The sequence below is a fragment of the Vipera berus genome (genome assembly GCF_964194415.1).
Source record: "Vipera berus genome assembly, chromosome: Z".
Classification (NCBI taxonomy): Eukaryota; Metazoa; Chordata; class Lepidosauria; order Squamata; family Viperidae; genus Vipera; species Vipera berus.
In genome coordinates, this window is record NC_138205.1 from 83,119,434 (window position 1) to 83,134,169 (window position 14,736).

Sequence of the window (14,736 nt, forward strand, 5' to 3'; positions counted from 1 at the left end):
TCTGGGCGTCTTTCCTTCTAAAGTTGAAGAGCAGCTGTAGTATATCCCAACTTGAAAGGCAGGTGGGGAAGGCAGCAGTCAGAGCAGCGGCTTAGCTCTAAGGACACATTTGACTCAGGAACTGGGTGGGCTGGCTGGAAAACCTGGAGCGGATCTCCCATTTGGTCTTTTTTTTTTAAAAAAAATATCCCATTTATATCCTGCCCTTCTCCGAAGACTCAGGGTGGCTTACAATTTAAAGCACAAATCAATGTGCTTAGCAATAGCCTTCATTCTGTGTTTATGCCTGTTTATTAGGGCTTTCACCCCCCCAAGCAGCATTATTACAAAGTCAGCTTATTGCCCCCAACAATCTGGGTCCTCATTTTACCTACCTTGGAAGGATGGAAAACTGAGTCAACCTTGAGCCTGGTGGGATGTGAACCTGCACTAATTGCAGGCAGCTGGTGTTATTTAAGGCTCTGCGCAGGGAAAGCTTTAGAGTGAATTAGGAAAAGTGAAAAAGTGAATTAGGAAAATAGGGAACGGTTGCTGGAATTGGGTATGTGTAGCTTAACGAAGAGAAGGGTGAGCGGTGACATGATAGCAGTGATCCAATATCTCAGGGGCTGCCACAAAGCAGAGGGAGCCAAGCTATTCTCCAAAGCACCTGAAAGCAGGACAAGAAGCAATGGATGGAAACTAGTCAAGGAGAGAAGCAACCTAGAACTAAGGAGAAACTTCCTGACAGTTAGAACAATTAACCAGTGGAACAACCTGCCTCCAGAAGTGGTGAATGCTCCAACACTGGAAGTTTTTAAGAAGAGACTGGACAGCCATTTGTCTGAAATGGTATAGGGTTTCCTGCCTTAGCAGGGGGTTGGACTAGATGACCTCCAAGGTCCACTCCAACCTCTTCTTCTTCTTCTTCTTCTTCTTCTTCTTCTTCTTCTTCTTCTTCTTCTTCTTCTTCTTCTTCTTCTTCTTCTTCTTCTTCTTCTTCTTCTTATTATTATTATTATTATTATTATTATTATTATTATTATTATTATTATTATTATTATTTAATCCACTTGCACTGTTTTATGTTTACATGTTTGATGACAAACAGCCTTATGTTTATAAGTGACAGTTTTCCTACTAAGCACCTGCATGTCATAAGCATTTGAATTAAAATTACCATATTAAAATCAAATCTGATGTTTTTTAATTTTTATTTGGTGTGTGTTGGAAGAGGGGTAGTCTTATACGGCGAGTATAGCCCAAACCCTATAATTTAACAGGATATGTAGGGGGTCGTCTTATACGCCCAGTCGTCTTATACGCCGGAAAATACGGTATATTAGTTTTTACTTAAATCTGTATTTGCAAACTTACCATGCAATTTAGGCAGCAGGGCAATTAAGGTAGAGATAAAAAGTTATTAGATGTGTTGTCCTTCTCTTGCTACTCGACAGAGATCCTAATGTTTGAGAATGACATCATGTGAGACTATATTTTTAAGATATGGAAATCTGGCTTCCAGATGTTGTTAAATGACAACTCTAATATCCTTTGCCATTGAGTTCCGTCATTCAGCAACTTTTGTAGGATCAAAATGTTTCTTGCTCTGTTTTAAGACTTCTGTCAAAAAATATTATTGTTCTTAGAAACCTTCCCATAAAGATGTAACTTTCTTTCACTCCGAAATTTAAAACAGTTTTGTCCTCTTCCAAAATTCTTTAGCATTTTTCATCCATCCTCCTGATCTACATCCCTACTATTCTTAGATTTCTTTACCTTGGCCATTTTGCCAGTCTCTTTGGAGTTGTAGGTCAGCTCTTTTTATCCTTAATTTACACAATTATATTAATTTACACAATTTACACAATTATATTAATTTACACAATTTGTCATGTAAAGATTCCTAGTTCCATACTTCTTTTCTCTTTCCTAGTTTCTTGTTCACAAACTGAGCACCTGGTTCCTATCATCACCAGCTTATCTGACACAAAAAAAGTTTGAAGACTTTATAGGTCAATGGAGCGCTTAACAGCTTTTCTCTATCTTTTATCAGAATTGTGGATGAGACAGACACAGAATCGTTTTGGAATCATGGCCTGTCCATCCGTTCATCTGTTAAACAATTTATCATTGCCCTTGTCATTTATGATTGCTATTTATAAGAACAATGAATGTGAATATGAATATAAAATATTCATCTGGCTTAATCTTTTGAATGTGCTGCAAGTGCCAAATTAAGAGATTCAAACCAGTGTAGAAGTTGAGGACAGGGGAAACCCAGTTTTAGTCTACCTTCAATCATAGAAGCTCACTGGGTGACTGTGTATCAGTTGTTATCTCTCAGCCCAGCCTACCTTATAACTTTTAATGAATAATTTTTCTCCACAGGCATCATGGGGAGGCTCAGCTTTGCTGTCAAGGAAGCATCGCAAGCTTCTTCATGGCATCCACAGGTACATCCATTTTAATTGGAAATTTAGTAGCTTACAAATCAAATTTTGTACATTCTGCTGTTTTAAGTTGGACCATCTTTGCAGTCTGGTGTTGTTTTTAAAAAATGTCCTATGGGAATTTCAGGGTCTATAGCAGGGGTAGGCAACCTTGGCTCTTTTATGACTCATGGACTTCAACTCCTAGAATTCCTAGAGCCAGCCATGTTGGCTGAGGAATTCTGGGAATTGAAGTCCATGAGTTATAAAAGAGCCATGGTTGCCTACCCCTGGTCTATAGCAATGATCTGTGACATTACTGAAAGGAGTGGGACTTAAACTTCTGATTCTTCCCTCCTGCTTTCTGTTATTGCTTACTTACTTTATTTTTATTTATCATTTATTTATTTATTAAATATGCTGCTTGTCTTGTAGTTCAAAGTGACTGAATAACTGACATTTAAGTTTGTAAAAAAAGGATTAACATACTTATTTGCTTATTTTTGTCAAAAGCTCCCAGTCATGTGATCAAATATTAATAATTTCTAGCTGAATTTCAGTACTGTGTTGGTGGAAATTTCTTTAGTCCACAGATTCCCCCTTTGTTGAATGAGAAATCAACCATTTCCCATTTAAAGTGGAGGATTTTTTGTCTGTTCTGTGGACTTTTCCTACATATATCAGTGGAAAAAACATTTCCTGCCATATCTTCATGACATGGAAACTCTTCTGGCCAGGAATGACTGAGGTTGTGCAACTTTCACATTGGGCTCTCTGTCATATTCTGCTCATGAATCAGAATCCTCTTTGTATTGGGGTTAAAGTGGTATTTCTTCCGTTATTACAGTTCCATCCAATGGCAGCCTCAAGACCAGGGGTAGGCAACCTCGGCTCTTTTATGAATCATGGACTTCAACTCCCAGAATTCCTGACCCAGCATGGCTGGCTCAGGAATTCTGGGAGTTGAAGTCCACGAGTCATAAAAGAACCAAGGTTGCCTACCCCTGCTCAAGACATATAAAGGCTATTAGGCTTTGTTATCCATTATGTTGGAAGAAAGGTCGGTGATTAGCAGCAACTGGAGTCCTGGAGTCATCTGACTGGTACCCAGCTCAGTGGCAGGGAGCTGGTGAATTGGACACTTTTGACTTTCAGCTTCCCAACTTTTGACTGATGGACTGCCTGACTGGACTCCCCCGGACTAATGGTTTTATCTTACTCCAGCACAGCCTTATTGGCGCTCAGGGGTGCCCCCCTCTCCTGGGTGCGACCCGCCTGCTTTTCCATCGTGCCTCCTGATGACGGACCCAATTATTGGGACCCCGAGAGATGGCTGGGCAGGGACAGGAGCCTCTCTTCCAAATTTAATAAGAGGCCCCTGGTGTGTTTTTTAGCTAAATGTTTTGAGGGGTTAGGGAGGGGGGTGGGCTCATCGGCTCGGTTGGAAATTAGGGGGGTTCCACCAACCGTTTCTCAGACCAGGTCAGGGACTGATCGCGCCGTGGTAGGGGCCGGGCTGGGGGTTTACGGGGCCCCGGAGCAGGGTGTGGGATTATCTATTCCCACGGCGGTTGGGAATGGCCGCAGGTGTAGGAACAGAGGGCCACATCAATACCCGGGGGTGCGTCCCCGCTGTCTTCAAGCGGTGATGCGCTCCGACCCTCTGATTTCAGCACGTGGTACCGGGAGCGAGGATGAGCAGCCACCTGAGCTCAGGCTCGTGTATTTTAATGCCAGGTCTGTAATGAATAAAGCACCTCTCATTCACGATCTGATTGAGGAGGAGCATGCGGACCTGGCTTGCATTACGGAGACCTGGTTGGGCCCAGAGGGCGGGGTCCCCCTGGTTGATCTTAGCCCATCAGGTTTCCGGGTGCTGCACCAGCCTAGGGCTCAAGGTAGGGGCGGTGGAGTGGCAGTTGTTGTGAGGGAGACCTTATGTCCGCGGGAGGCCACCATAGTCCAGATAGCCGGGTGTGAGTCCCTCCTCCTGAGATGTGGTCCCAGAGCTCAGTTGGGCTTGCTGTTGGTGTATATTTCACCTAGACACGTGGCAGCAGCCCTGCCTGAGCTTCTCGATATCCTCTCAGGGTTGGTGGTCGAGTTCCCCAAACTTATAGTTTTGGGTGACTTCAACCTACCATCCCTGGGGGGATCATCTGAGTTAGCTCGGGAGTTCATGGCTTCCATGACGACCATGGACCTGAAGCAGGTTATCCTGGGCCCAACTCACGGAGGGGGTCACACGCTCGATCTGGTTTTTCTATCTGGACGGTGGTTAGATGATCTTGGGGGGGTTCCCCAATTAATTTACCCCTGTCATGGACCGATCATCATCTCCTGCGGATGGTCTTCCATTTTGCCACTCCCTGTCATGGGGTTGCTGAGCCAACAAGATGGTTCCGCCCTAGGCGCCTTATGGACCCTGAGCGGTTCCAAACGGCGCTTGGGCCCCCACCTGCCTCCTTTGCTCACAGCTCGGTCGATGCCCTGGTGGAAGCCTGGGAAAGGGCAGCCACAGAGGCACTCGACCAAGTTGTACCCATGCGGCCCTTGACCCGACGCAGATCCCAACGGGCCCCATGGTTCTCCATGGAGCTCCGCGAGATGAAGCGTCGGAGATGGGGCCTAGAGAGCTGTTGGAGGTCCAGCCGATCCGAATCCGACCGGTTACGACTAAGGTCGTTTACGAGAACTTATCTTGCAGCATTGAGGGTGGCTAGGTCTAACCACTTTGCCACCCTCATTGCGTCCGCAGAGAATCGCCCGGCCGCCCTGTTTAGGGTGACTCGCTCTCTCCTTAATCAGGAGGTGAGGGAGGAACCCTTGCAGGGTCGAGCCGAGGAGTTTAGTCGATTTCTGTCGGACAAAATCGCTCGGATCCGGACCGGTTTGGACTCCGACTGGGCAGAGTCTGTCGAAGAGGATACGGGCGGTCTTGTCGATTTAATCTGGGAAGAGTTCGATCCTGTGACCCCTGAAGAAGTGGACAAGATCATGGGGAAGCTGAGCTCCACCACGTGTTTGTTGGACCCGTGCCCCTCCTGGCTGACTTATGCAGCCCGGGATGGGACACGAGGCTGGCTCCAGGCAGTGATTACTGCTTCTTTGAGTCAGGGTAGTTTTCCCGCCGCCTTGAAGGAGGCGGTGGTGAGACCCCTCCTCAAGAAGCCTGTTCTGAACCAGCCCTCTTCTGGCCTTGTAAAGGCAAACCCCTATTTAGAAAGAAGAGACTGGAGAGCGTCCAAGGCTAAAAGGCATCCGCCAAGATTTATTACGCAGTTAACAAAAACACTAGAGCTTGTCTTCTCAAGCGGAAAAGTTGCTTTCAGCAACCAGCCCCTCCCCAAACACTCCTTTTATAGAGAGCTCAGGGCGTGGTCTCCCTGTGCCTCCTCCCGAGGAGTCCCACATTCTTTCTTTGTTTGTTCCTGCTCGACTGCCTCCTGCGTCGGGCGTCCTTGAACAGGGCCAGCTGTGGGTCATCATCTTCCGCACTATCGGGCTCACGCAGCTGAGAAGAGGGCCCCGGCTGGGAACTCTGCCAAGCCTCCACGCCATCATCAACCGGTTCGTCTCCCACACGGTCCTCCTCCCCCTCATCTGAGTCATCCGACACATCTGAGCCGGCTGCCGAAACCACAGGCTGGCCCTGAGTCACAACACTATCCCGCACCGCAGGGCCCTTCCCCCGGGTCTGCCGATCCGGATGCGGTCGGGATGGGAACTGTTCGTGAAACGCAGTCACCAACGCAGGGGCATGAACGGCGGTCGCGTCTTCCCATGTGAAGTCCTCCGGCCCGTACCCTTTCCACTCGATCAGGTACTGGAAGCGACCTTTCAGCCAGCGGGAATCCCTGATGCTGGTGACCTCGTACTCGGGGGTGCTGCCTCCATCACGAGTTCCTGATGGGGGAGGTTCCGCTTGGCGAAGTGGACAGGCCGGTTGTTCGGGGACCAACAAGGACCGATGGAAGACGGGGTGCACGCGCAGGGAACGTGGCAGGGTTAAACGATAGGCGACCGGGTTGATGACGGCCTCGACTGGGAACGGTCCAAGGTAACGGTGGTCCAGCTTCCTCGCCGGCCGAGTGGATGGTAGGTTCCTGGTGGACAGCCAGACCCGATCCCCCACCGATAGTGGAGGCGTATCCCTTCTCGACCGATCGGCGAACCTCTTGTAGTCGGCCTTGGCCTTCTCCAGCTGCCGTCGCACCAACCGATGGATCGCCTGTAACTCCGCCATGAATTCGTTCGCTGCCGGCTCCGGTGAGTCCACGGGAGAAAGGGGGAAAAACCGGGGGTGATAACCCACGTTGGCCAAGAACGGTGTCATCTGCGTGGAGGTGTGCTGCGAGTTGTTAAAGGCAAACTCGGCTATGGCCAAATAGTCCACCCAATTGTCCTGCTGCAGGTTAACGTAGCAGCGCAGATACTGCTCTAAGATGCCGATGACCTTCTCGGTACCCCCGTCGGTCTGAGGATGATGCGCGGACGAGAGGCAAACCTTAATGTCCAACGCCCGCATCAACTCCTGCCAGAAGCGGGCTGTAAACTGGGCCCCCCTATCGGAGACGACTCTATCGGGAAGGCCGTGCAGCCGGAACACCTGTTGGATGAACATGCGACTAGTGGCGCGAGCTGACGGTAAGCCGCGACAGGGGATGAAGTGCGCCATCTTGGTCAGCATGTCCACCACCACAAACACTGTCGTGAAGCCGGAGGATGGGGGTAGATCCGTCAAAAAGTCCATGGACACAGCCCCCCAGGGTCTCTTGGGTGTTGGCAAAGGCTGCAGTAAACCAGGCGGGGCCCCTGTCGCTGACTTGGCCTGCCTGCATGGGATGCAGGAGGTGACATAAGACTGGACGTCGTGTCGGACTCGGGGCCACCAGAAGGTACGGGAGACCAGGTTCAGAGTCTTGAACAGGCCAAAATGCCCCGCAGCCGGGTTATCATGACACTGGCTGTGGACGAGTCCCCTGAGTGGCCCTCCCGGAACATAGAGCCGGTCACGATAATACAGGAGTCCATCCGTGACCGACCAAGGCGAATCTGGCCCCACCTCTTCCTTCCGCTGAGCCACCCACGCCTCCTGCTGCTGCGCCTCCCGGATCCGAGCCCGTATATCCACCGGCTCCCGCACCGCAGCAAAAGACTCGACGGGGATCACTGTCCTGGGCGGAAGCTTGTCTTCCACTCGGGTGTACTCGGGCTTCATGGACAGAGCATCCGCTCTCTGGTTGTGCCCGCTTGGTATGTACCGCACCCGGAAGTCAAACCTCGCAAAGAAGAGGGACCACCGGATCTGGCGTTGGTTCAAATTCCGAGCGGTCTGCAGGCTTTCCAGATTCTTGTGGTCCGTCCGGACCTCAATTTGATGCCGCGCCCCCTCCAGATGATGCCTCCAAGCCTCGAACGCCGCCTTGATGGCCAGCAGCTCCTTCTCCCAGATGGTATAGTTGCGCTCCGAGGGATTCAATTTCCGAGAGTGATACGCGCAAGGGAAAAGGGTACCGCTGGGCGTCGCTGCCTGGAGTAACACGGCCCCAATGGCAATGTCGGAGGCGTCCGCCTCCACGACAAACGGCCGTTGCGGGTCAGGATGCTTCAAGATGGGCTCCTTCATGAAGGCGTCCTTCAAAGCTTGGAACGCCTGTTGTTCGGGGGCGTTCCACTGGAACCGAGTCTTCTTCTGCAGGAGCCGGGTGAGGGGGGCTGTCAAGGCAGCAAAGCCAGGGATGAATGTCCGATAGTAGTTGGCAAATCCAAGAAGTCGCTGAACGTCCTTCACGCGACGCGGGGGTTGCCAACTCTGCAACGACTCAACTTTACTCGGCTCCATGGCGATGCCCTCAGGAGAAATGCGGTGACCCAGGAAATCGATGGTCACCTGGTAGAACTGGCACTTCTCCAACTTGGCAAACAGCCGATGTTTCCGGAGGCGCTGCAGGACCTGACGGAGATGCTGATGATGCGCTTCACGCGACGGGGAGTAAATCAGGATGTCGTCCAGGTAAATCACGACAAACTGGTCCAACAGATCCCGAAAGATGTCGTTCATAAAATGCTGAAACACAGCGGGGGCGTTGGTCAGGCCAAACGGCATCACCGTGTACTCGAAATGTCCATAGCGAGTACCAAACGCCGTCTTCCACTCATCACCCGGCCGAACCCTGACGAGGTTGTAAGCTCCACGCAGGTCCAGTTTCGTGAAGATCTTAGCCTCCCGGAGTCGGTCCAAGAGCTCGGGGATGAGGGGCAACGGGTAGCGGTTACGCACCGTGATGGCGTTGAGTTTCCGGTAGTCACAGCAAAGCCGTAACTCGCCCGACTTCTTTTTGACAAAGAGCACAGGCGCAGACACTGGCGAGGACGAGGGCCGGATGAAACCACGAGCCAAATTCTTTGTCAGGAAGTCCCGCAATGCAGCCAACTCGGGCTCCGACATGGAGTACAAACGCCCCACTGGGAGAGGCGCATCAGGGACTAGATCAATGGAGCAGTCGTAGGGCCTGTGCGGGGGTAATTGGTCCGCCTCTGACTCGCTGAACACATCAGCAAAGTCGGACAGTTCGGAAGGCAAGGAAACCCCTGGGGAACCCTCCACCTGGCCGGCACAGATATGGCGGGTGTGGTCCACGCACTGCAAACTTGGGAAGGTGACCAAGTTCTGAGACCAATAGATCTGTGGATCATGCGCCCGGAGCCACGCCAGTCCCAAGACCACGGGGAAGTGCAGATCCGAAGTGATATAGAACTGGATGGCCTCCACATGGGAACTGATGGCCATACACACGGGTTGCGTGGCGGCCGTAATAGGCCCGGACAGGAGCACTCGACCATCGATAGTCTCCACTAGCATGGGCGGATCCACCGGACACTGGGGAACAGCCCATTTGGCCACAAAGGCCGAGTCCATAAAGTTAGTGGTAGCCCCAGAGTCAATTAAGGCGTGGACCGGAATCCCCTCTGGCTTGCCAGGAAGGATCAGACGTGCCTCCAAAATCAAATGCCGTGGAGGTTCACAGGCACCATCGGAACGGCGTCGCTCGGCGTGGTCGTTGTGGGTCGCCCGATCTATCACACCGTCTAGATCGGGCTCGGGCCGTTTCCCGACAGCAAAGCAGGGGACTTTCTCGGGGCAGGCTTGGTCACTGACGCCCGCTGACGCTTCTTCGGGCAAGAAGCAGCCAAATGTCCAGGGTCCCCACAGTAAAAACACAACCCCCCCGATCGTCGTCTGTCCATTTCCGTCACCGAGAGACGGGACCTGGCGGCACCCAGCTCCATTGGCTCCTCCCTCTGGACTGGGGGCTCACGCACAACAGGAGCGGCAGGGGTCTGTGGGGTGGCACGGCGACTCTTTCGCTGCTGCAGCCGGGCATCGATCCGCAGACAAAGATGGATCAGCCCATTCAGGTCTGAGGGAATGTCCACGCGGGCCAGCTCATCCAACATCTCCTCCGACAAGCCATCCTGAAAGGCATCCACGAGCGCAGCCTCATTCCAGGTGGAATCCTGGCTAAGCAGCCGGAAATCGCTGATATAGGCCTGTAGGGGGCGCTGACCCTGCCTCAAAGCTTTCAGGCGTCGGGTGGCAGTCTGCGCCTTAATCGGGTCCTCGTACATGAGGCGCATATGGTCACAAAACCCCCCAAAGTTATCCAACAAAGGGCTAGGCTGTGCCAACAGAGGCGTGCCCCAACGAGCTGCATCTCCCGACAGAAGGCTCAACATGAATCCCACCTTATCTCGGTCAGTGGGGAAATCAGCTGCTCTCACGCTGATATAAAGCTGGCATTGTCCCAGGAAGGCAGGAAACAGTTCTGGTTTACCAGCAAATTTATCCGGCATAGCTATCTGACATTTCCTCCTGGGTGGGGGTGCAGCATGTACCTGAGCTTGCAGTTGTGCCACCTGAGCTGCCAGCAAAGTGAGTTGCTGGGTGAGCTGGGCATTCTCGGCAAGAAGCTGCTCCATCGTAGTAATAAGGGGTGGGTGGCTGAAAGCAAACTGTTCTGAACCAGCCCTCTTCTGGCCTTGTAAAGGCAAACCCCTATTTAGAAAGAAGAGACTGGAGAGCGTCCAAGGCTAAAAGGCATCCGCCAAGATTTATTACGCAGTTAACAAAAACACTAGAGCTTGTCTTCTCAAGCGGAAAAGTTGCTTTCAGCAACCAGCCCCTCCCCAAACACTCCTTTTATAGAGAGCTCAGGGCGTGGTCTCCCTGTGCCTCCTCCCGAGGAGTCCCACATTCTTTCTTTGTTTGTTCCTGCTCGACTGCCTCCTGCGTCGGGCGTCCTTGAACAGGGCCAGCTGTGGGTCATCATCTTCCGCACTATCGGGCTCACGCAGCTGAGAAGAGGGCCCCGGCTGGGAACTCTGCCAAGCCTCCACGCCATCATCAACCGGTTCGTCTCCCACACGGTCCTCCTCCCCCTCATCTGAGTCATCCGACACATCTGAGCCGGCTGCCGAAACCACAGGCTGGCCCTGAGTCACAACAAAGCGGGCCTTGGACCCAGCAATTTTAAACAACTATCGTCCGGTCTCCAACCTTCGGTTTTTGGCGAAGGTTGTTGAGAGCGTGGTGGCGCATCAGCTCCCTTTGTTCTTGGAGGAAGCTGACTACCTAGACCCGTACCAATCGGGTTTCAGGCCCGGGTACAGCACGAAGACGGCATTGGTCGCGCTGGTGAATGATCTCTGGCGGGCTCGGGACAGGGGTTGTTCCTCTGTCCTAGTCCTTTTAGACCTCTCAGCGGCTTTTGATACCATCGACCATGGTATCCTGCTGCGACGTCTCAGGGGGTTAGGAGTGGGAGGCACGGTTCTCCAGTGGTTCTCCTCTTACCTCCTGGGACGTTCGCAGTCGGTGTTGGCAGGGGGGCAGAGATCGACCCTGAGACCTCTCATTTGTGGAGTTCCTCAGGGATCGGTTCTCTCGCCTCTCCTGTTCAACATCTATATGAAGCCGCTGGGTGAGATCATTCGTGGTTTTGGAGTTGGGTATCACCAATATGCTGATGATACCCAACTTTTTATTTCCACCCCAAACCACCCCAGCGATGCCCTCGACGTGATGTCCCGTTGCCTGGAGGCGGTCCGGGTCTGGATGGGGAGGAACAGGCTTCGACTCAACCCTGACAAGACTGAGTGGCTGTTCGTGCCGGCATCCTGGGAAATTCCGATTATCCCATCATTGGCCATGGGGGGTGAGCTATTACCCCCCGTAGATAGGGCTCGCAACTTGGGGGTCCTTCTAGATTCACAGCTCTCTTTGGAAGAGCATATTGGAGCTGTGACTAGGGGGGCCTTTGCCCAGGTTCGCCTGGTGCGCCAGTTGCGGCCCTATCTAGACCGGGATGCCTTGCGCACAGTCACTCATGCGCTCGTGACCTCTCGTCTAGACTACTGTAATGCTCTCTACATGGGGCTGCCCTTGAGGTCCACCCGGAGACTCCAGCTGGTGCAGAATGCAGCCGCGCGAGTTGTCTTGGGAGTTTCCCGATACTCCCATGTTACACCTCTGCTCCGCGAGCTGCATTGGCTACCGGTTGCTCTCCGGGTGAGGTTCAAGGTGTTAGTTATGACGGACAAAGCCCTTCATGGCATGGGTCCGGATTACCTACGGCAACACCTGCGACCGGCGTCAACGTCCCTCCGTCCAGTGCGCTCCCACAGAGAGGGCCTCCTCAGGGTGCCGCCGATCAAAGAATGCCGATTGGCGACCCCCAGGGGGAGAGCGTTCTCTGTGGGCGCGCCAGACCTTTGGAACAGCTTACCGGTTGAGCTCCGGACGGCCCCCGACCTTCGCTCCTTCCGGCGCGATCTTAAAACATTCTTTTTCGAACAAGCTGGCCTGGTCTGACGGGGTGGGGTTGGGGTTTTTTAAAATTAGTTTTTAACTTAATATGTATTGATTTTATGGGCATGATGTTTAATTGGTTTTTAATGGTTTTTTAATTTTTGTATCTGATTTTTATTGTGCCCTGTTCACCGCCCTGAGTCCTTCGGGAGAAGGGCGGTATAGAAATCAAATTATTAAATTAAATTAAATTAAATTAAACTGGGAAGAGAAGAAACGTGTGAGGAGAAGGAATAGTAATGGGAATAGTAAATTTCAGTTTCTATTTTTTTTCTGCCAACTTGACGGTATGCACATCAACTCAACAATGAAGAGAGATTTCTGTTTAAATGATTTATATAAATATTTATGCACATACTTTAAAATAAAGGCAATTTGAAATGAAAGATAAATTTTAATTAATTTTTAATTTTAATTTCTCATTAAAAAATTTCTTTCATTTCTCACTTTTATAGAGCCACTTCTGTTGCATGGAATCCTCATAAGATGCTTATGGCAGGAATCCAGTGTTGTGCGCTTCTGGTGAAAGACAATTCTGTAAGTCCATTTTATTCTGCTACATAGGGGAAAAAACAGAGCAGAAACTTCTCCATTAGCTTTCCAAGTACATGGTATAAAACAGCAGGAAGGTACAAAGAAATTATTTATGTAGTAGCTTATAAATTAAAAGTTCAGTTTTCTTAATAGCTTATAAATATAGCTTATATTTCATAAATTACACAGATATTTCAACAAATTGATTACTAATTGAAAGGTCAGTAAAACTATGATTAAACTAAAAATGCAAAAGAGAGATGTAGGTGAGTGCATATGTGAGGATTGGTCACAAAGCTATTTTTCATCAATGTCATAAGTATAAATGTTGCTAAACAAGGTAGTCATTAATCTCTTACCTATCCCCCCCAGTATGATAAATAGTGTCATAATCAAGAGCAAAATTTGCTCTCAGTTTAGATTAAATTCCACAAGTGAATACAGTATTTGAGACCCCATTTACCTTAACAAAGAAGTAGGCAACTTTTGGAACTGGGGATATGTTTCAAATTTTGACAGCATATAAGGTTCTTGGTTGAGGGAGGAGACTGTTTTAAGTTGATTGAAATAGAAAAATATGTGGACCACATAGATGGAGAAAAAATGAAATTAGTAAGTCCATTTTAAAGCACACATAGACAGGAGATTGAACAACTGGCGCTGTGGTGCAGCCAGTGGCGTAGCGTGGGGGGTGCAGGGGGGGCCGGCCGCACTGGGTGCAACATCTGGAGGGGGTGCGCTCGCACTCGCAGCTCTCTGCCCCTGCCTGGCTCACTCACTCTCTCTCACGGCAGTGCTGGCTGTGCGAATCCGAATCGAGCCGCCGGGTCGCCGCCCACTGTGGAGGGGGGGTGCCAGGCGTGCGGTTAGGGGGCGCAAATTACTTGCCTTGCCCCGGGTGCTGACAACCCATGCTACGCCACTGGGTGCAGCTGTAATAATCTGGAGCTGAAGGAGCCCTTCTATTTCACCACCTCTTACTATATTCAACAGCACAGAATCAGCAGTAGAGTCCTTCAAATTTTGGGGTTCTGTAATCTCCCAGTATTTGAAATGAACGCTTAACATTAGAACCATCATTAAAAAGGCACTGCAAAGAATGTTCTTCCTATGTCAACTCAGGAAGTTCAGACTGCCCCAGGAACTGCTTTTACAGAGGAATTATTGAGCCTGTCATTTGTACTTACTGTATATATAATTGTCTGGTTTGGAACAGCAACCAAACAGGACAGGTACAGACTCCAATGGATAGTTAAGACTGCAGAAAGAACAATTGCAACCAGACTGCCTTCCACAGAAGACCTGTATGTTGCATGGGTCAGAAGGAGGGCTGAGAAGATATCTGCAGACTCCTCACATCCTGGACATAAACTGTTTCAACTCCTCTCCTCAGGATGGTGCTGCAGGGCATTGCATGCCAAAGGAATTAGACCCAGGGACAGGTTTTTTTCCTTGTGCCATCACACTGCTGAACACCTAATTCTCACAATGCTGTCTAATGTCTATGTGTATTTACTATGTAATGTGGCTCAAGTATTATTATTATTACCTTCTTTACTTCCCCTCTTATTGGTATTATGATGATTTATCATTATTTTGTTGCTTAGCACCTTTACACTGGAGAGAAATTCCTAATCACACTTGGCCAAATAATGTGTGCAAAAATAATTGCTGGCTGTTTCTTGTGTTGATGAGAAGTGCTAGAGAAGAGCACAATGGTTCCCACAAATCCTAATAAAAACAAGCTTCTCTTGAAACAGTAACTGTCATTGCAAATTTGAATTAAGGTGTCTTCCTGTTTGTACGTACATTTGTGTCTGTGTCTGTGTGTGAATATACATTTCATATATGTATTTCATGAAGTATGTCATTAACATGTTTAAGATTGCTGATAATTTTATTACCAAATTTGGTTGTATT

The 14,736-nt window shown here is 50.0% G+C and overlaps 1 protein-coding gene across 4 annotated transcripts in view; it reads left to right on the forward strand.

Moving 5' to 3' along the window:
* GADL1 (glutamate decarboxylase like 1) overlaps positions 1 to 14,736 on the forward strand; it is a 143,385-nt gene that overhangs the window by 71,580 nt on the left and 57,069 nt on the right. For all 4 annotated transcript variants that reach the window (XR_014028406.1, XR_014028407.1, XR_014028408.1 and 1 more), the window contains exons 10-11: positions 2,371 to 2,435; positions 12,738 to 12,819. Coding sequence is in view for 1 of the 4 variants with exons in the window: in XM_081343189.1 (XP_081199315.1) it covers positions 2,371 to 2,435; positions 12,738 to 12,819 (147 nt within the window). In the remaining 3 variants the exon portion in view is untranslated. The remainder of the gene's footprint in view (positions 1 to 2,370; positions 2,436 to 12,737; positions 12,820 to 14,736) is intronic.